We start from the raw sequence: 22,139 nt of genomic DNA on the forward strand, positions 1-22,139 counted from the left end.
AACAGTGATATATTAATGTCCACAGTGTCCTAATTAATAAAGTCCCCTGAGGGTGTAGAAAGTGTCTGTGTGCCATCCCAAAAGGCTTCTTACTGATTGGGAAGTGTTAAGAGTGTGTATTTTGTAGTGCATTTGTGTGTTACTATTATATTGCCCCTTCTGAAGAAGGCTTATTCATACTGCCTGTTAAATAAATTAATAATTATTTAATCAAGAAACCTTGTGTGTAAGTTTATTTGAATACTTGTCACTGTGAATCTGTGTAACTCCCCTACAGCTCACATTGACCCCTCTTGAGATGAGCTTGGCTGCTCAATCACGCTACCAACCTGTGTAGTACAGACTTATACCAAAGATTGGGTTCCTGTTGTAGTGAACCCAAAGGGTACTGCATACAATCGTGCCTAACAGTCCAAATATTTGCTGAACCCGTAAGGACACTCCAGAGGTCCGATCCAACTCGCCCAGACCCCCTCAACAGAATGCGGGACTGCAGGAAGCGAAGAAGGTTCACAGATGATCCGTGTCCTTTGTTGGTGCTGCAGAAAAGGCGCCAAAACCGCAGAATGAGCCAAAATGTTGCTGAACGTCTTGCCACAGGTCCTCCCTCGAGACTGCTGCAACGAGATCCTGTCCATTGTCCTGCTTTCAGTCATCAGACCAAGGAATCTGGAGGTCGGGACCAGAGCTGTAACATCGCGGAGCATCCAACACAAACATTTTTTTAAAATCTAAGCTACTTTGAGGAAAAAGGTATTGCTTACCTGATTCCAAGAGGTTGTTTCAGAGTATTGTAGTGCACCCAGAGGTGTGCAGGGTCACCCCTCTTACTCCGACTCAAGCTGCTGCTTGTGTCCCTTCATCGAGTCCTTTAACAGGTCTCCCTTGTTAGTTAACTTGCTGCTTCTATAACACTATGGACTGGAGGAAATCCTTTGGAACTCTTCATATTCTGCTGCTTGTCAAGACTTTGAGTCCTCTGCGAACTGCCTTTAGCTAAGGTTGTGTTTTTGGACTTAAAAGACTTGTTGTGTGATGAAACCTTCTCTAGAACCTTGAACCAGGCTAATGTTACACGAACAATTTTTCTCCCTTAAAGTAACTCTACTATATGTTTTTGCAGAGTAAATGTATTACCGTATAAACTGTTAGAAACCGCAGGTGAGCATAATAACCGATAATACAATAACATTGTCTTTTCCCTGTCTAACGTTGCTACAAATCTAACCAATATTCCAAAGTATTCTAATGTAAACATCTAAAGTATTTAAAGTGATTCTGGTGTATATGTAATAAATATATAATTTTATATACATTATACATCTAAGAGTTTCTTTGTTGTCCATGTCTTAACTAAGGTTCCGTGTACTTACCTACAGCTCATATCTTCCTCTTAAAATAAGCATGACTGCTCGACCACTGAGGTCCTGAGTTAGTACACACGGATACTAACAGTTGGAGATCTACAAACCACTTGGATAGCTTCCTAAAGTCTTATTACCAGTAGGACTTTAGGAAAATTCCCCTAACATAGTACTTGCCGGTTACGTGAGACTCCTATATTGTGTTCACTTGAGTGAAATGGAACTAATGCCTTCTCTTTTACTGTTTTTTTCTTATGTATTTCTTTATTGTGGTATACTAAAGTACTAGGCAGGTGTTTTTGACCTTAATGCAATAATACATGTGTGCTTGTAATATATATATCTTTTTACAAAATATATATACATTTTTTAGTGACTGTTCTTTGATGCCTGCCAATCCCCTACTAAGCGTGAACCCTTACTGCTCTACTGCATTACCTATTGAGAGAGTTTTGCTCTTGGTGGACACTCTGTTTTTTGACTCGGGATGGGGTATCTTTCCACCCCTCACCAGAGGGCTGTTGAAATTTCTGTCTAACATATTGCATTCCCAACAGAGTGTCAGGGAGGAATTAGAGAGGATGTGATTCACATGTGCTGAACACCTAAACCTTCACAATGCATATCCTACTCCTATCTGCACATTGAACACCTGAATGGCCTTGGCAAAAGGAGTGCAAAAAGTACAAGAAAGATTACCAGAATGCCAATTGAAACATTATGTCTGTAGGAAGGAGAGCCATTTCTTGTAATAATAGTTTAGTTGAAGGAAAACATAGTATTTCAGTGAAATATTTGGTAACTCCATAAATGTACTAATCCTAGGCTTACATGCTATAAGCAATGTATAGTACATCCTGAATTATGGCCAGAATATTGAACATAAGTAATCTGTGTATGTATCATGTGCTTACACATTGAAACTGTGCCATACATAGCTATATACCATTTTAGAATAACAAGAACAATTGTAAGCTTATAAAGTATATTTTACATGGGTAAATGCTCCCCTATTGTTTGATGATATAGTGACGATGTGCTAATTGTGAAGAGCCATGAATGAGACTTGGACACAGAGTACTGACATTTTGGTTAAAAACATTTATTGAAACAAATGGGGGTTGGAAAATGCATCACTAACCCTAATCTAAGAGGTATTTCCCTACCTCAACCAGAACTAATGGGTCTGTCCTTTTTCAAGATGTCCAAAGCTAAATGATGTCCTGTGTCCGAAATCCTATTCTGCCCTCACACTTTAAAACTAACTCTAAGGTGCAAAGACTATCGTCTCTGATTCTCAAAAGTGCATAAATGTTCCAATCCAACACAAAAGTTCAAATCCAATTAAAAGGTTTCAAATGAACAATGTTCACCGTTCCAGGAAATGAGTCCCTTGCCCCCCAGATTACTTGTACTAATGTGTAAAACCAAAATAAAGAATAGTCCAGTTCCTTAGAAACCAAAAGGATCACTCTCTCCTCTTGGCGTGTTCACAGTTGTCACGCGTCCGGTTTCCAGGTTCAGGAGTGGCACAAACCAACCATCCTCCCCTGCGGTCTGGGCGCCTGCAAGCGAAAGCCCACACAGGCCTCTGAGACCCCAGTGGGGAAAGAGGGTTAGGGAGTAGTTGGTTGGATGGGTTCAGTTCGAGAGGATAACCGGAAACAGGGTTGGGAGAGGGGAAGTGGGTAGGACAGGGGACATGGGAAAACACAATGAAATGCAATTACATTACATATACTAACATAAATGCACACAACACAGTTTAGGGCTAGAAAGGCAATTATCTCTGGGGTGAGTGCTGGCCTCCTGCCTGCGCATTCTCAGGTCCGGTTATGGAGCAGTATCAGTGCTGCAAAGAGAGCAGGAATTACTATGCATGTTTCTTCACACACTCATAAGCACACATTGTCATGCGCCATGTTAATGCCCCTTTCAGAGTCTGCCTCCTGCCTCTGTTTAGTTGCATGCAACGTGAGAGTTTTGCCTTAAATAAGCGGTTTTACGCCGCACGTGACTCTGCGCTGTACCTATGCCTTGGGGTGTAGGGTTTAGTCAAATTCACCTCCTCGAGCGAGCATTCGTGCAATCTGTCACACGTGACGGGTTGCGACTTGACAAGTCGCACAAGTTAACTGAACGCGGTGTACGCCGCGTGGCTAATTAGATATCCTAATTGTATGCAGAATATATGCACTGCTCAGGCCGTTCGGTAATCGTGCACGCAATCGGAAATAAACCTGCTAGTGTCTATGGCGCGAAGAATGCTTAGACAGGGATTTAGCTTCGGTGAAGCAGGGAGACCTAAGATGCTGGGCTGGCTGTGCCCCCTGCGCGTCCCCCTCTGCTTCTCCTGGTGGTTTTTCAGCGGTTTGCTCCTTAACGCAGCTATGGCAATTTTCCCTGTGTTGTGGGCTTCCCCCTGTGCAGCGACTTATCTTTTGCAGGCGAGGGGCGTGTGGGGAAGTGTTGTGGGGCATGGCCCCTCGTACTGGTCCCCGTAGTGGGAGCTCTGGCTGGCACGTCCTCTCAGGTCGCGTGTTTGAGCACAAGCCCCGTACTTTGGCTCTGGTGTGCATGCGCGCACGTGTCTCGCCCAACGTGGGCCTAGTCAAGTAGTTCCTGGCCCAGGGGTGCTTGGGTAATTTAGTTCTGCAGGTCCTTTTCCTGCAATGAGAACATAGAAGCCTTCTATAAGGCTGTAGTTTTTTGCCTTTTGTTGGTGTCTTTATTTTACAGGTATTTGCACGTGTGCAAGCCCCAATTAAGTTCTGCCCACAGAATCCCAAGCTCTGCTCCCTGACAACAGTGTGCAGGAAAATAGTTCAGTTCCCCAGGTTTCTCTTTACCTTTTAATATGATTCAGATCTTAAGGGTATGATCTTCCTAGGGATCCTCCTTTCACTTTAATTTTAGATGTGGGTCCCTGTGAGGAATTCAACCATGCGCACGGTGGGTGTGCGCTTGCCTGGGCTTTTCTGAACGTTTAAATAAAATTGAACAATGGTAGATCAACTTCCAGAAACTTTGGGGGGCTAATCCACACACATTTCCCTATGCTCACGGCATACGCATACACCTGTGTACTCTGGGTGAACAATGGTAGATCAACTTCCAGAAACTTTGGGGGGCTAATCCACACACATTTCCCTATGCTCACGCATACACCTGTGTACTCTGGGTGAACACTACAGGCGCAGTCACCCCTATCCTACATAGTTGAGATATGACAGCCAGGAGTACACTGTCATCTCAGAAAGGAGAGGGCCAAACCTTCCCCCTGCCATGGCCAGCCTAATTAGCTAATAAAGGCTCCATGGATCCACCCTGTCCTTTTGTTGAGCTCGGTAGCTGGTGACAGAATGTAAATACTAATCCGAGTGTAATTCAAACAGGCCCACATGGGGCCTGGCTGCAGAGACTAACAAAGGATATAGGAAACCACCCAAAACCCGTTCATATGCACTGTGTCAACCTGAAGCCAGCGCCCACACTCAGTATCGTTTGACAGCGAAATGTCATGTTCTGGGACTGCATGTGTGTACAGTAGTCATCCCTGCAGGGAGACGCCATTCAGAAGGCACGAGAATGTTGTTTGTAGGAGCCAGAACGTCTGGTCTTGCTACAGCTTCAAGGGAGACCTGCCGCTTTAATCAGGAACCACAGAGAGCTCCATTAACCAGAGAGACCCTTTGATCCACAACAGACAGGAAGATGGATGTGACTTGGCAGTACATTTTTTCACCCCTTTAGCTTTTATGTTGCGACGCACTCTGGTTATGACCTCAGGCATATAGGAGATTGTTGGTGGGGACCCAGGATTGGTTCATTTGGGTAGGCTTAGCCTACACCAATCCCTGTGGTCCATTTGACTTTAAAGAGGGCTGAGACCTTCTTTGGCAGTTCATCTGAAGGCTTCATCAGAAACAGAAAGAAGAACCCAGTATTGTATCCTGGCTGAAGGTACAGTCTGCCTTACATCTTCCACCAGTGAAGGAAGGCTAGGACCTACAAGACGGAAGCAAGATCCCTCCCCTAAAAATCTCAAAGGGACCAGAGGGGATACTGAATCCAGTGGATCCCCCTGCAGATCCAGTACCCAGCCAGCATACAGCGTGACCCGATAGGCTCTGCAGCAAGCTTCATAGGTGGGATGTGCCAGAGAGTCTCCGAACCCTAAACCAAGGACCCTTTTAGGCCTACCTTGTGGTCACCTAGATTAAAACATCGTAAGGCGGATGTGATTGTGAGGGTTGCTGTGCTTCTTTTTTTCCCATTTTGCTTCAGTTATGGACTATGCATGGGTGAGCGAGAGGGGGTGGGGAGGGACATCTTGAACACTGAGATGAATCAAATGTTTTCCTTGTTGGAAGTATAATGGAATAGTGGTGGCTTGATCTGTTTATAAAGATGACAATAAAATTAGATTTAAACAAACAAAATATTGGTCCCCCCGATGGCTACCAATGTAGTAAAATGGCTTGCACCCTAGGTAAAGCCCAAATCAAAGTATAGATGCCACCAATCTACTCCCTAAAACCTGTGTAGGGTGATAAAAGCAACCTAGGACGAAAATGGGTAGCCTGGGAGGTATCTCAGGTACTGGGCACCTTAGGGGCGACCCAATATCATATAGGTTTTGGAGTACAATATACTGTGCGGAGTCGATTGTGGCCACTACTTCTGCCTTTAATGTTTGGGGAAAAAGCTCTGAAGGATGCACAATAGTACTTATCCCTAAAGTTGTTAAATGAAATGTATGTTATCTTTCCTTTTAATTGAGCAGAAACGAATCCTTGAATCCTTTTTTAGGCCTTTTATTGTAATTTGTATGCGTTTTATCTTCTTAATGTGACTCTCTAAATGTCAAATGTTTCTAAGAGTGTAATTTTTATAATGGATGAATTTTATGAACAATGTTTGTCGAGTACTGTGTTTAAGGTTTTTGTAAACCAAATGCCCAATAAATATTAAAAGAATTAATTAAAAAAAATAGAAAATATAAGACAATGAGGGACACAATGACTGGAGGACTTCGGGAAATGCCCTTCTGGCCACCAAAAAGAGATCAAGGAACCAAAAAAGACAGGGGTGGGAGGAGCAAAAGTTGAGGGTCCCCAAAAAGATGCCCTAGAATCCCTTTAGTATGAATGCTAGCAATGGAGTGAAAGCTGCAAAAAGAAGTTGTTTCATAGTTACTCCGTATAGTAAGTACATGCATTGATGGACTTGCCCTACATAATCTGTCCTCTTTGAGAGCCTCCCGTCTGGCCCTCTTCACTCCCAATCACAACACTTCCTCTCTATCCATACACCTCTATGCGCACAGTCTGGCTTCCATTCTTTTTCTCTTTTAGCTCTGGAACGAACTCCCTCCATCTGTCCGTTCTCCTACCTCTCTTCGCTTCTCTGCTCGCTGCTTATAACTTCTCCTCTCTCCTTTTTGATTCATAAATTCATCCTTTTGATATGATTACTTTTAATAAATTTTGCTTATTTATTGTACTGTTTGTTGTTCCTAAATTGCTCAGCGCTGTGGCAAAAGCACCATATAAGTTTCAGTAAAATACAAATAAAAAAAACAAAATACATTGCCAGAAGCAGTCAACCCTATTGGATTAGCATAGAATGCAATAGTTCAGAATTGTAGTGCATTTGCAAAGCTTTCCATGGGTCTCCATAATGAAATAGGGTAACTTTGCAGGTACATTCTGAGGGCATTGACAGAGCCAGTGTGATATTCTCAGTCTTGGAATACTAGAGGCGTGTGGGCTCGGATCGGGGTGCATTGGTAAAATCGAAGAGGTGTTAATTGGTAGGATTCTGTCAGTATGTTCAAACTATTCTTTAACTGAGTAAGTATCTCACATGTCTGTTTCTTTAGGAAAAGTGAACGTAAGCCAGGAGTTCATGAGGCTGAAATGGGGTAAGTATGAACAATCGGCCAAAATAGCGTTCATTGAGGGTGTTTGTTGGGCGGACTCCTGTGTAGAAAGGAAGGTATGTGCAGAAGCAAGCAGCCTTCCTACTGCAGTTACAGGTGTGGTGAGGTGGAACGAAGGGATGGGCAATATATCATCTCAAAGCTGCCCTCTTCAATTAATCAAAGCACACATATATTAACACAACACTCGAGGGAGTTATCTATACGAGGTATTTGTCAAATCCCAGTGGGTACTAGTCCCTTCCTACTTCGGTTAGTCTCTCTAACACGGTTCTATACTGTAAATATTTTTTTTTATCCTGCTCAAGATGAGGCATCCTAACCTTTAGGCAACATGGCATTTTGCTGTACCTCTCGCATGGCAATGGGGCTATATTTATTCATCCTGGGGGTAAGTTTACGTCATAGTCCCCATATGATCTTGCCATGGAACTGAGCATGCTTCTTGAATTCCTTTCTCATGTAGAGGCCAGAGGAAAATGACAATAGCAGTTCACGATCCAATGAATAGACCAGAGAAGGGGCAATGTGGTTTGTTATATAATTGGAAACAAATGTTCAACTATTGCTGTGCTGTTGGTTGTGGTAAAGTTGCAGGGTTTCTCCTGCAAGTTAATTGGGGTAAATACTCGCCCCAAGGGTGGAGAGAGAGCTAAGGGAGGTGAAGGGGTAAGAGGGAACACGCCCATCTAAGGTTAGTGTGCATTAGCCTGGGTTAGTGTGGATCAGCATGGGACAATGAATGTATGATGCTGGCAGAGTCCCTGTGTCCCCGCCACATACACGTTAAAAGATGCAGTGCCGCCACATCCAGCTCCTGTGTGGGGAGAACTAAGATTGGGGGTTCTGGGGGTAAGAAAGGGGGAATCCCCATTTTGCACCTAAAGGTTAGTATGGACCGAGACAGCACTGCAGGCCATGTGAGGGAGATGCTGTGTCATGCTTAAATTGTAATGGTAGGGGAGGCAGCACCGTCAACACACTGGGCGGCAATCCTTTTTAGCCACAGGAAGAGGCATGCATTCTTCCGTATGTATGATGGCTCAGTCAGCCATAGATCTTAGAAAAGATCAATCCTACTATAGCTTCAGACGAAACATCCTCAAATGGTTACGTTCTAACGACCGCCAAGATTAACCTATGTACACTGTGCCAGTTATCATCTGAACCCCCACAGCTTTCTTCTATATCTAGCCACACGTATATATCTACTGATGTACATTATTGTATCCTGCACTAGTGCATAGTCCTTAGTTTGACTTGTTGAATTTGTACTGCATGTATGTATCTTGCCTCACTATGTAACTAAGCTTAAAGTAATCTTGTATGCTGTGGCACCCAGTTACCTAAGGGGCCAGTGCGCATTACAAATTAATAAACAAATAAACAAACTGTGAGATGGCCCCATTGATCAGATGAACGAATGTAACAACCTGCACATGCTGTCAGGCGTGTACTCCTGTTTTGGTATATCGGGTGACTCCCATGGACAGTTTGGTGCCTTTGTTAGATGAGACAAGCGAGTACAGAGTTAGTTGCATGTGAGCCATAAGTGTGACATTTAGCTGATTATTCTAGGATAGTGCCCTGATGGGAAGAAACTCATTCTACACGCCGCTCATTTCTACAAGTCAACAAACCCTCTTTTTCATTTGGCATATTTTTCACCAAGTTTTGATCTGAACATATGTCTCTTTCCTTCTCTAAGGTATTGGCCGACTGATATCTGAATGCACCCTTCACCCCATCATTTTGCCACTTTGGCACGTGGGTAAGAGCTGCACGTGTATGTTAAATATAAAAGGTGTAATGTGCGGAAGTGAAGGGTTGGTAGAAAACTGAATGTGCAAATTCTAAAAACTCAAAAAGGGTTGTGAGTGATGGGGATTAGTCAAGGTGAAGCCATAGGCTAGGAAGGGCCTTTAGATACCAAATTACTAGGAAATTGAACTTTGTGATCCACAATTGAATTCCCTTTCTATGAATCCAAATATTTCTCACAAGGGGACGGTGTGAGGAGACCGGGGTCTAGGCAGAGCTGGTGGAAACCAAAGGAGGGTGTTTTGAAACTTGCAAAATCCTACGGGCTGGCCTATAATAAGCAAGTATTGTGTTGGTTGTGGGGGACTTTTGAGGGCTTGAAATGAACCACTGAAATCTCTAGATGAGCTCTTAAAGGTCCCCTGCCTCTAATTGTTTTTGTTTTAAATCTATACGTTTTTGTTTGCACCATCTGTGGACTTCTGTATTTTGTTGGGTGTTTGCAGTACAGCATGGTTGGTGGCAGGTCGTATGTGGGAAGTGCATCAATGGTTCCTGTGCATGGAGTAAAGGTGGCAGTCTCTCGCTTAGTTCTCAAGTTCTTTCCCCTACCCTTTGATTTTCTTACAGGAATGAGTGATGTCCTCCCAAACGATCCTCCCTACTTCCCCCGCTATGGACAGGTGAGTCCTTACACTCCCTTTCCAGTCTCTTGGTTTGTGCTTGCTAGCAGCAGGTGAGATCTTACTATCTTTTCAGTCCTCGTTTTGTTTGCCAACTGTACTTATGAAGGAAGGTAAACTGTAGAAAGGTTTTCCTTTTATTTGTAGCCTTGTTGTTTAGCTCTGGCTTAGTTTGGGCAGTTGAATAATTTTCCCTTTCCAGTCTCGCACCACAGCAACGTATGGAAAGCTTATCCTTTCCTTCTATTGTGCTATCGTTGCATGTATTTCGCTATAGACAGGTGAGACTTTTTTTCCTTTCCATTCTCTCCTTGTTACTGAAGCTCAATCTCCCTTTTCATCATCAATTTCGTCCTTGTACACAGCCTGCTTTTGGTATGCGAGTCTTCTCCCGATTTTTCATCCTCTTTGCTTTCTTCCTACTCTTTGAAAAGGGGAGTCTCTTCCTGATGCATCTTTCCGACAGCTCACTATGGAGACATTTTTCCTTCTTTCCTTTTTATCCTCATATTGTTTTCCCTGCTCTTCATGGACAGGTAGGTACTTCAGCCCTTTCCATCACCACTTTCTCCAAGTTCACTGAGAACAGTTGAGCCTTTCCTTAGTTGGTATCACTTTGTTAGCCTATCTGTGTGAGCAGGTTAGTCTTTTTACTCTATAATATATTGTTCTCTCCCACTTGAAATCCAATTCTAGTCTGCCCTCACTCTGCATCTAGATGGTGGACATGGGTGTTCCTCTAGGGTCACATGTTAATGCCCATGCCTTGTTTCTGTAAAAATCAATTTGTTTTTTTCTGGTTTTGTGTGCGTGTGCATTTTGGGTTCTGTTGGAGTCTTTGGACCCAAGTTCTCTATGTAGGTTTTCCTCAAATCTCACTTGCGATTTGTTTATTTTACAGAGAATCACTGTGCTCATTGGAAAGCCCTTCAGTGCCATGGCCTTAGTGGAGCACCTGCGGTCCGAGAATAAATCGCCAGTAAGTGCCTGGGCTTCCCTGCCTGCAGGAAATAGATAATGCTATTCCTTTTCACTTTCTACCCATAAGCATTGTGGCAGGGAGTGGGTCTCTGATATTTTATCCAGAGGCAGTGGTGGATGATTTTACATGTGTGATGTCTCACTCAGAATTAGTTGACCGGTAGAGAAGATAGGTTGGAAAGGTTGCAACAAGAAACATTTGTGTTGATGTCACGTTTACTTGCAGTGCCTGTGGGGAAGGCTCTACATTTCTCCCTCAAATGAGCTGTCATGTGGCCTATGGCAATTGCAGAAGCATGCTGTCCATCTGAGGTCTTAATCCAGAAAGAGTTGGGGGGGCAGGGGGGTTACCCCATTATCCAGTGGCATTTGGAGCCTAATGCCAAACAGAGGTAGTGGGAAGTCTGATGCCCCACTCAGAATCGTTGGGGCCTCCGGTGGCAAGTTCCAGAAGCTGTGAAGGGTGTTATGTTACAGTCCAGAGAAAGTGAATGGGTCAGATGTTGCGTTAACTGTTCTATAAAAGGTAGTTTAGCAGTTATTCAGGATGTCATTTTACGGTTATGAGTCAAGTTCATGAGAACATGGCAGCCTTGGTTTATAAGAACTATAAATCTGGAAAGTATCCTTTGTCTGCGGTGGCCTAATTTTGTGTAGCCTCAGGAATAGTTCTGATGTCTCAACCTTTCAGAGCTCAGTAACATGAGTTATGCATTTTATTAGTGTTATAGACCACAATGTGTGAATTCCAGAGGTTCTTCAAAGGTTTAGTTTAAGGTCAGTCCAATCTGTAGCAATCATTGACATCATCCATAATCTGAAAGTCGCATCCTTCCATGGAGATTCCTGTCCTTTCATTATGGTGAAGAGTAGAGTGCTCCGCTGGCTCCATTGATTACCATTTTTGCCAACAGGCCTTAATTGAAACATCGCTTCTTCGACCTTAAAACAAGAAATGGTCTCCTTGTTTAAAAAAAAAAAGCCATTTTGGTCCCAATAATCTGATCTAACTGTTGCATTCTCACGAATCTTCCATCGTTTTCATAGCTAACTCTGCATGCCCTTTTTTTGAAGAAAATAAATAATAATTTCGGCACACTTGCAATAATCTCCCATTGAAGTGTCAAAGTATTGGAAGAGATGAGCAGTGGACATGTTTTTTTTGGCTGATAGTTTATTTGGAGTACTGATTAGCACAACTGAATCTGCTCTGTTACCAGTGATCTGGGGAATGTCAAAGGGCTCATGTCTGTTCCCACCTCTTTTTAAACCCTTATCTACAACCCCTCAAGAAATTGCTTTCACCTGTGTTGAGACTTTTGATTGTTGCACAACTTTCAGCGGGGTAGCCTTTCAGCCTGTCCCTTCTATTGGCTTTCGTGCAATGAAGGAAGTAGTTCAAAAAGTTCACATCTTGATAATGGGATCTAGATCAGCTTAGGATATCTTCAGACTGAATTGCACGTGAGAGCTATGAATAAAAAGCAGATTGATGCTTCAGCCAAATTTCAGTCTCGGTTGCAATAGTTGACATATCAACAAGAACCTTGTAGTGTTCTTTGGGGTATCCATGTGCATAACATCCCAGTAGTTCGTTAGTAAAGAAAGACATTTATTACCTGACGATGGTGATGTATACCAGGACCAATTAATCAGTAGATCACTTCCACTTGTATGCAAAAGAATTCCTTGGATTTAAAAATAATCATTGGAATGCCTTCTTCTGTGGCGCTCATGTAAAGCATGTTCAGCCAATCTCTGACACAGTCACTATACACCAATACTGAATAGATAGTTGATTACGTGTCACAGCCTTGGATCTGGGCTTATCATGGTGTTGGGACAAACTCCAATTTTTGGGGTTCTGCTGACACGTTGAGGGTTACTAAAAATGTCTGCATTTTCATCTTTCATTTTATGGGATCTCTTATCTATTTCTGTGGCAAGAGGGTCCTCAACTGAATTCCTCCTGCCAGTAAAACCTTTTTGACTTTTTGAGTATATGGTCCTGGGATACCCTTAGGGCTCCTGGGCTACAGGTGCTTTTTAAGCTTCACGTTTTGCCCAAGTGTAATTATATCACACTGCATTGGTTTTGGGGAGTAGGCTTGTGGCAGCTATAATTTATCTTTAGCTTCACAAATGTGGTGCAAGCCGATTTACAACATTTGTAGCCTAATGTACATTTTTGGAAGCCATCAAACTACCAATGTATTCATAAAGTCCTGCGTTGGCCGTTTTGTTTCTTGGACATATGTTTGTTTGGGGAAACCACACGGCAGGCCTAAAATGAGCCCCGCTATGTACCCTCGTTATTAGTTTTAGCTAGTTTAGACCAGTCCTTGGCTAGCACACCACCTTTTGGCTTGACCTGGATGATGGTCAGATATGAGAGGCCATCTGGATTGCGTTGCCACATCTCCCTTTCTTTTAGCTACTGTCTGATTGGTAGAACCCTTTGTTTGTGGGATATTAGAGGAAAACCTGATCCTGGCCTAATTTCTTTGAGTTTTGGAAGGTAGGCAGGTTTACTGCTGGAGTATAATTTGCCCTTTGGGCCGTTGCTGCATGTTGGCTAACCTCTGCTCAATGTATTCAGCTGCTGGCCATGCTTGTTGTGCTTTCCCCATATTTCTTTTCGTAGTCCTGCTCTGCTTTGGGACAGGCCTTCCATCCTGGGACCGTTGCCTTGGCTGTTTTACTTCCCCGTCCTGCTGTTTACTGACAGTACTTCCTGTGTTAGTGCCGGAATCTGCCACAGCCTGGAAGGGTTTTGGGACGCCAACACCTTGCTTTACCTGCTCTTCTGGGCTGTCCTACTCACCCCCAATGCGATCTAAATCCTGAGGCGTTTTCTGTGGTGTAATCATTTTACCTGTAGAGCTACCAGCACCTGCTTTGGTGGTTCATTTGTCCTTCTGGACCCACGTCAGGCACAGCTATAGCTTCTGGATGGTGGGTCCTATGCATGGGAAGGATTTTTATTTTGGGACGTCAGGGACTCGTGGTTCAAGTACCTTGGTTAACAGATCGTTCCTCTGACCTTGTAAAAAAGGATTGTTACTACCCAGGTTGTTTGGTCTTAATGTAATAATGTTTTCTGAAACAACTGTGAGCACTTAACTTGGTCCCTGGGTTGATGGAGTGTTCCTGATAATTACCTTCAGGGATCCCTTTGGTCAAAGATTTCTGCAGGGGTTTTCAAACAGTGTTTTTCCATTGACTCGCATTGGAGTACATCATGCTTGGTTGCTTCATCTTCTGAGTTGCTGGCTTTCTCTCCTCGTCCTGTATCTCTTTAAGGGGGTCTTCACTGGGATCCCCTGGGGATGTTTGCCACCATCTCTACACCTGTGGAGAGAATTGGAAATAACCTGGCTTTTCACTGTGACTGCAGAACTGCCTTTGTCCTGTGTTAAAATGGATTTCTAAAATGAGGCCTGGTGGACAGATTTTAGGAGGCCAGCCTAGTTATGGTGAACAGAGGGCTCTTAGACTTTAGCCAAAACCCAATTAACGTAGTGTGGCTTAGTGTCAGGAGAGTGTGAGCGTGGTCAGAGGACCTCAATAAGTCCACACAAATCAACACCCAATAATTCCGCTTAAGCAGTCAGTTATAAAAATACAGTTATTTATTTGGGCCTTTAGAGCAAACTGAAAAAGGAAACAAGCAGGTTGTATTATCACACAAAACTCTATAATACAAAAATATACAATCACAAGTATGTTCATTACAATACTCTAACCAAGTAGAACGGGTGAGTAATGCAGACCAAATGATGAGAATCAGTCACCAGTTCACTTACCTATACTTCAAGTCCAAACCCTAAGATGTATTGGACCTAGTAACCAAACGTCACACGTTTCAGCATAAGGGTTCTCACAGGTACATATTCTCTGAAGGGATGCAGTGGATTTGTGGTGGTGATTCAGAATAGTTTCCAACCATTTAAAAGTTCAACAACAATTTACCAGACGGGTAAGCTCTCCTCTCTCTTCCAAACTCAAGGCTACCTCAGTGGCAGGATACTTGGCCCACATTCGATGGCCAACGGTAAGTAATAGCAAGATGGACCTATGGGAGGGTAAGGGGGACAGGCACAGTTATGCTTACTTTCCCCCTTGACTCTGATTTTCCCAGGGATCACAATGGGTCGACTGGGGGTTGCTGGGAGAGCGGTCTTCTGTTCCAGTGAGAGGTGCCCAGGAGTTGCAGGTTCAAAGATTCTTCCGGTCGGGTACAACTGCAAGATGCAATACCCATCGATGAAGATATGCGGGTCCAATGATACAGACCTCTTCAAGACACTTCACAGGATTGAGGAAGGCGAGTACCAGCAACGATCACCCTTTGCAGGTGATCACAGGCGTCCTTCCACTCGCGGTCATAAAAGCTGCTTCAGGACAGGTTTCCTTGAATATAGGAAGGTGGAATTTCAGAAGAAGGCAACTTGTGGCATAAGCTGGGGACCCCCAAAGTTCCAGGCTTGAACGTGGAATGGCAACAGTTCTGGTGAGGCAGCCCATGAGGGAGCTGGTCAGTCCACTGAGCAGTCGGGGGATGCTTCTGAAGGCTCTGAGGGTCTGGATCAGTGGCAGAGCCAGGGAGGTGGCAGGGGGCTGCCCCTCCTCTATCCCGCCTGATGCCCTGTGCACCCCCCGCCTCTTACTGGTGCCCTATTATATGACACGCCCTCCCCGCCCACCACCCCCCTTGCTCTCCCAGCACAAAAAGCTGCCTCCATCACTGGTCTGGATCCTCGAAGGCTTCAAGACCACTTGGTCCCACTAGTCAAGGGCTGAAGCACTGACAAGGGTCTTTGTAGATCAAGCAGAGGAGCAGGGCTTCACCGGAAAAGTCACTGCAGAAGTCGGTCCTCGGGTTATCAACGGGCTGCTCTTCTTCGAATGATTCTTGACTCCAACATAGATATGAAGAATGGCTGCAGGAGTCGTCCTCTTATCCAAAATCTGAGCTGGAAGCAAGTCCAAGCCCGCCAATGATAAGCATCTGCACCATTCAAACAGCCATTAGTTCTCCATCCAGTCGGGGACCGCTACTGGTTTCACATGTGCCCCAGTAGCAGACTTTCTGGCACTAGTGATGTGGACTGGGACTAGACAGTCCCAGCTCCCGTTCTGTGCCACGCACACCGAAATGCTGACTAACTTGCGAAAACGGCAGCTTTCCTGGGCAAGTGCATGACCTGAGATGGCAGGAAGAAGCCCAAACTGCAATATGGCCAAAGAACAAGCAAAACCCTCACGGCATGGCCATTTTAGGGCACTCTCCACGTGAAGTAGCCATGCGCGGTAAACACAAATGTGCACACTAAAGTTTTTTGCAAAAACCGTAAAAATGTAACTGCTGCCACCACTTTGTCTTTAGACACATATAAAAGTAACTAAAACTCCCATGTCTAAAAGGCTAGGGTGATATAAAAGTATCCCCATGCCCTGCACTGTAAGGTGCTGTGTGCAATGTAAAAATACAAGTATTCAAAAGGGAAACCTGGTTTCCCAGTACTGACATTCTGATGGACTGGTCGGTCCCCCCATAAGAAATTAGCAAAATGCAATGGAAGGTGGAGCTGAAGGCTTTACTTCAATTCTTTAAAAAGTCAGGACAAGATCAAAAAGACAACTATGGGGGAAAGGTTCCAAAAAGAAAACCTTCCCTTGCATCCTGTATTCCTTGGTGAAATTTAAAATGTACCTTACACTCCTCTGATATATGATATTTCATTTGTATTGCGCTCGTACACAAGTGTTCCAGAGCGCGACTAGGCAAGGGAGGGGAACAGGGGAGAACACAACACAACAATGATCTTACTAGGCCCAGTGACATTGAGAACGCGCAAGTACATGGGAAAAGGAAAAAGTGCATGGAAGGGGGAGAGTGGAAAGTGCGGAGCAGAGGAGAGCAGAATAAATAGAACATTGAGGCAATAAACAGTGGTAGTGCATCCAGCATATGGCAAGTGCTGTGTTTAAGGCAGCAGACTCGGTAGTCTTATAAGTGCAGAAAAAGAAGAAAAGAAATGGGGGGTGGCTGTATGGGTACAGATACAGTCCCCAGTGCAAGGGGTGGCCGGGAGGCAATGCAGGAGGGTGGCAGGGTGAGCAGGTACCTGGGTGCAGGGGACCGAGAGTGGCCAGGTGCACAGTGCCAAGAGAGTGCAGATCAGCAGGGGAGAGGGGGAGCGAAGGCAGAAGCAAAGAGGAATGTCTTGAGGTGCTTCCGGAACCAGAGATGGTTCTCCTCAAGTTTGAGAGTGGCAGGGAGGCTGTTCCAAAGGGAGGCCCCAGCCAAAGATGGAGATCTACCCCAGCACGTTTCTTTGAAAAACGATTGACCCGGAGGGAGTTAGAGGTAGAGGAGCAAAGAGCTCGAGAGGGGAGGTATTTGTGGAGGGATAGCTGAAGGTATTTTGGACCCAGGCCCCAGAAAGCCTTGTGGACGATGCAGAGGGTTTTGAATTTAATCCTAGCATCCACTGGGAGCCAATGGAGTGATTTCAGAGCTGGAGAGATACGATCCCAGGGCTTGAGGCCAAGGACAAGTCTCGCAGTCCTGTTCTAGATAAGTTGTAGAGGGCGGAGAGTAGAGGCCGGAAGATTTAGAAAGAGGCCGGAAGATTTCTGGCAATCACTCTAGTGGGTACTTACTGTAACAGTGACATTTTTCCTGGGTTCTATCACTGTCTGCCCTAAAAATGTAATGAGCCCTTCTGTTTAGCACTGAAGACTGATTTATTCTGATCATGTGTGCCGCAGTAAAGTCCTGCCGTATGCTCCTGCCATTGAATTTCCTTGCACCACTTAATGCTACATGTATGTCTCTTATTCCTATTTATCACTTATTGCTACATTTATCTCTCTGCTTTCACTAGGAGTGTAATGAGTGATTTTGGCTGGCACTTTAAGTCTGAACTAATCTCATCTATTGGGTTTGCGTTTTCATAGTGTAACCACTTTCCCCTCCCACTCAATGTATTTACTGTATAGTATTTATTTGGATCACCCATGTTCCTGTGTGGGCAGAGGGGCCAGGAAACAATTTTAATCTAAAGCCAAATACTTTCAAGAATTATGACATTTTATAAACTGTTTCCTTGTTCAATATTTCAGGGAAAACTTTAAAAGAAAAGGTACCAAGGTTAGGCACAGTGTTAAAAATACTGTTCCATTTAAAAGGTTCAGAGCATGAACCCCTTTGAGATCCAGAAAGTGTCCAGACTCGGGTACATACCCCAGAGTACATTTTACAGAGTTCAGAGCAGGTTCAAAGTTCCATAGGCATAAATGAGAGGAAAGGCAATGGGCCATCTGCTTTAGTTGAGGGAAGTCCGTTTCCCACCACAGGTGCTGCTCCCATTTCGAGCAACGCCAGGGAAGGCCAGAGGAGACCAGAGGACAGAAGATGGAGCAAGATCCTCAGAGGAAGAAGAAGCAGAGGAGGAGGAACCCCAATAGAACTCTATGGAAAATATGGTAAATACCTGCCTCCAAGGAATCTAGTTTCCAACCCCAGAACCCAAAGGTAGTAACTCACTTCGGTAATGTTGGTGGAAACAGCTCCAGCTACACAAAGTAAGTAAAAAGTGCTCCTTTCCACATCTGCGTTTTCCAGGATTAGGTTCCCAGGGACTTGCACCCTGAGCCAGCGACGATCCGAACAACCTGGAAAAGTATAAAGACCCCAGGAAGACAGGGGAACCCACCAAAACCGATCCTGCCAGCTCTGAGGACAAAATCTTAAGGCAAAACCACAGCAAACGATCACAGGACCGGGACAGCAGCTGGAGGCACCCTCAGATGTCCTAAGCTTACAAAAGGGTGGGGTGGTGTAGTCTGTGCCCTTCTGACACCAGCAGTGACCCACAGCCAAGTGGATCCAGCCAGAAAACGCAGGAAGCAGAGGTAAATGGCCCAGAAAACATCACGTGGAGAGCTCGACCCAGGAAATGGGATCAGACAGCAGGAGTCTTCAGGAAACCCGTTCTGGACTTCTAGAGGCAAAACACCCAAACCGTTATATGACTAAGCCACTGCTTGCCGAATGAGGGCTTTAGAAATGACAAAAACAGTGAAGAGCAGGGGAAAATGCCTTCAGCAGGTCTAGGGACAAAGCAGCAAAAGAGAATCGGTGGTAGGCCAAAGCCTAAATACTCTTGCATTTCAGATTAGCTTGTCACTGTAAACACAATGTTAGAGGAGCAGTAAGAAAGGGGATACTGTGTAGCCCCTCAGCACTCCACATAAGGTGGGTGTGCTGATCTCACAATAGAAAAGGTAGGAAGGATAACAAATATTCCCCTTTAACAGGAAATAAAAAGGGATGCCCAAAGGGCTACTAGCAACACTGCACAGAAAGTGCTGTTTGCTGCTGAAATGCTGGTGGCAGTGGTTTTATCCTAGCTACATCTGTGCAAGGTTTACTCCCAGGTTGTACTTAGGATTTTGTTTTTCGTCGATGGATCCCCTGTCCCCCTTCCCACAAATACATACACACACACACCTTTCTGCTATGACTAGACCCTTTCCTGACTTTGGATGTATGTAAAGCCTTTTTGCTTTCCTTTTACTTTTGCAACATTGCTGTCACTTTTCCAGTGTGTCCAAGACTGGCTGGTGGCAGTGGATATTTTTCTGTTTTACATTTTTGCCCCATGCACTTTTATGTTTTTTCACATAATGCCACTTCGAGTACAATATTATCAAAATAGCAGCAGCAATGCATTCGTTTCCCTCTGTCCTTTGGCCATCTTGTCCATTTGCCTTCTTGCCTTCACAGGTAAGGAAATGTCTTCTACTCAAGCCCTTTCCTCTGTTTTCCTGGACAAAGCGACAGTGTGAGCATCTGGCTAGATGCGGGTGTTGGTGCTGTCTTGTCCCAATCCACATTCCAGCCAGGGGATGTCTATTTCTTGGTAGATGTGGGACTAGAGGCTCTTCCAGATTGTCAGTCCTTGCCAGTTTGAATGGTGAAGATCCCTTGCCATTGGTGGGCAGAGGCAACCTCAGCCCGAATTTGTCCTGCACCAATTCCCCAGATCGTTTGGAGCCAAGACGCTGTGTGGTTGCCCCCGCTAGAGTGCAAGTCCAGCCCTGCACAATAGTACCCAGAGCCCCTCATCGAGAGCGAGTTCAGCCACGCACTACAATACCCAGAATGCAGCCTTACAGGTCAGATCCCAACCCCCAACCCCCAACCTGGTGCCTGTCCCTGAAAGGCAAGATCATCTAGAAACCACAGTGAGAACAAGGACCCATACTCAAAGGTGAGGACTCAGAAGTGTCACGGGCCCCACGCAGCCATCCACATCGCGGCTGCAGCAGTGCACCACCCCGATGCAACTAGATTTTCACGATGAGACTGAGCCGGGTTGGTACGGGATACCACAGCCAAGACACTTGTACTGCCCATGGGAGTGGGCGGGGGCTAGAGGGAACACTACTCACTGGACAGGGCCTATAAAGCCTGCGGATTGGGAAATGGTCAGGGGACGTGTGGTTGAAAACGGAAGCGCTTAGGCACTTCTTTGTTCCTTTTTCTCTACGATTTACAGACCGAGAGAGATGCTGACGACTGGCGAGAGAACAACAAAGGCTTCCACTGGGCGTATTGAGCCAGATAGAAGGCGAACCCGGTGGCATCTGTATAACCGACCCTCATCACAGACTTTTTTCATGTTCATTTAACTCAGTTCACATTTTCTCATCCTGAATAAAGGACTTTCCTCAAGGCACACTGTCTCCTACCTGATAATTTCACAGACGCCTACAAAGAATTACAACTTGCGGAAGATCACAGGATTACCATTGAAGACATCCAGCATGGCCTCTACCCAGGTACCAGTGAAGCCATTCTCTTCATCAATCTGAAGAAGATGCGTCCTAGAACCATGTATCCTTAGGGCTGACCAGATTCATCCAGTTTGGGCTTGGAACTCTGCAGTTCGTCTACTTGTGGCCCAAGACTTGTCCTCTTGTAGCTGCTGCAACATTGCCATAAGTATCACCTTCCGCCCTCTGATCAGGGTGTAAAACGCTGCCAGTCTTTCGAGTCCAGGGCTCTCCTTTTGTCATGGGACCTGTGGTTAACTTCATCCAGCTTCAAGATATCAGGAACTGTCTTGTCAAAATGTGAAACCACTGCCTTGCCGGGCCTTATCTCAAACCCCAAAACAGCCACTGTGCCCACAGTACCTATTCCCCATGCAACCGAACCTTGTACGTAAGCAAGCCTAGTGAATCTGAGCGCCCTAGTGGTGGGTTTTGCAGAGAATTGGAGTAAGGGAGGAAGTTTGCATACCTGTTTCCATCCCCCTACCGCCAAAGGTATTTTTTGTGTGTAAAGTAGATTCCCTGGCCTTGTCATGATAGGTGGAGCTCTGGCCAAGGATCCCCCGGGTTTATCCAAATGTGAGATTGGGAGAGTACCTAATCTACTTGATTTCATTTTCTTCTTTTCTGCAACATTTACCTACCTGTTGGTTTTGCCAATACTTGTTCATTTCTTTTAAAGACTTCCAGCTCCATGAAATTGTTACTTACCTGGGTCTTTAGACTCTTTGAGGCAGTAGGCCTGCTTGAGGAGTTCTAAAGTGTGGCGGGCCTTATTTTATAAAGCAGGTTTTTTGTTGCGATTACTTTTCTCTTGTATTTAGTTTACTTGACTGCCTGCAGTTTACTGTTTTTGTGCTAAACTAATTTTTTACTGTTTTTGAAGTATTGAACCAGTGTTAAGAGGTGGGAAGTCAGAGCCAGCACAAATCTGGTTAGAGTGAAATGCCTGGCTCTGGCTTGGCTCAAGTAGCTTCATGAAGGAAGAGCTCAACTGGAGCTGAGCTAAGCATCACCTCATCATCTGCTACATTCACAGATCAAATTAAAATGATGTTGCCATCAAGTGACAGTTAAAAAAAACCTGTGTGCAATCATCTACTTTCCCAAGGTACTTTGTTTATTTCTTGCCAGAAATGTCATGCTTGTGCCAAACTAAAAACGCAATGGGAACGCGTGTGGACTGAAGCCTAGTACAAAATTGCAAACTGTGCAACCTGAAAACCTGTCTTACACTCTTGACCATTCTCTGCAATCCTGGGCAAACCACTCTGGTTAAATGAGTCGATTCCTCTGGCTGCCACAATTGGGATCACTTCGAAGTGGTTCTGTTGAATGTGCACAACTTAAAAACGTTCCACTTAGCTATGGTATATTAAATCACGTTTTCTCAAAAGATAATAAAAGTATTGATAATTGATAATATGCACATCACAGGCTGATGTGCCCCTTAACTTGCTCTTTGTCACTTATTAGCCATGTTTTACTCCCAATGGAAACGTGAAATAGGTCATGTACTACACTGTTAGATGGGCAAGAGGGTTTGCCTGTGGAATT

At 44.7% G+C, this 22,139-nt stretch overlaps 1 protein-coding gene across 3 annotated transcripts in view; it reads left to right on the top strand.

Moving 5' to 3' along the window:
• The window catches only part of TAFAZZIN (tafazzin, phospholipid-lysophospholipid transacylase), a 212,134-nt gene that overhangs the window by 117,791 nt on the left and 72,204 nt on the right, over nt 1-22,139 (top strand). For 2 of the 3 annotated variants that reach the window (XM_069645466.1, XM_069645469.1), the window contains exons 7-10: nt 7,249-7,290; nt 9,017-9,079; nt 9,700-9,752; nt 10,654-10,731. In XM_069645466.1, the coding sequence (XP_069501567.1) occupies nt 7,249-7,290; nt 9,017-9,079; nt 9,700-9,752; nt 10,654-10,731 (236 nt within the window). Of the gene's footprint in view, nt 1-7,248; nt 7,291-9,016; nt 9,080-9,699; nt 9,753-10,653; nt 10,732-20,305; nt 20,381-22,139 lie in introns of those variants that run through there. The other variant, XM_069645467.1, reaches the window with a different exon arrangement.

Source organism: Ambystoma mexicanum, chromosome 2p (assembly GCF_040938575.1).
Source record: "Ambystoma mexicanum isolate Mex_15411 chromosome 2p, UKY_AmexF1_1, whole genome shotgun sequence".
Taxonomy (NCBI): Eukaryota; Metazoa; Chordata; class Amphibia; order Caudata; family Ambystomatidae; genus Ambystoma; species Ambystoma mexicanum.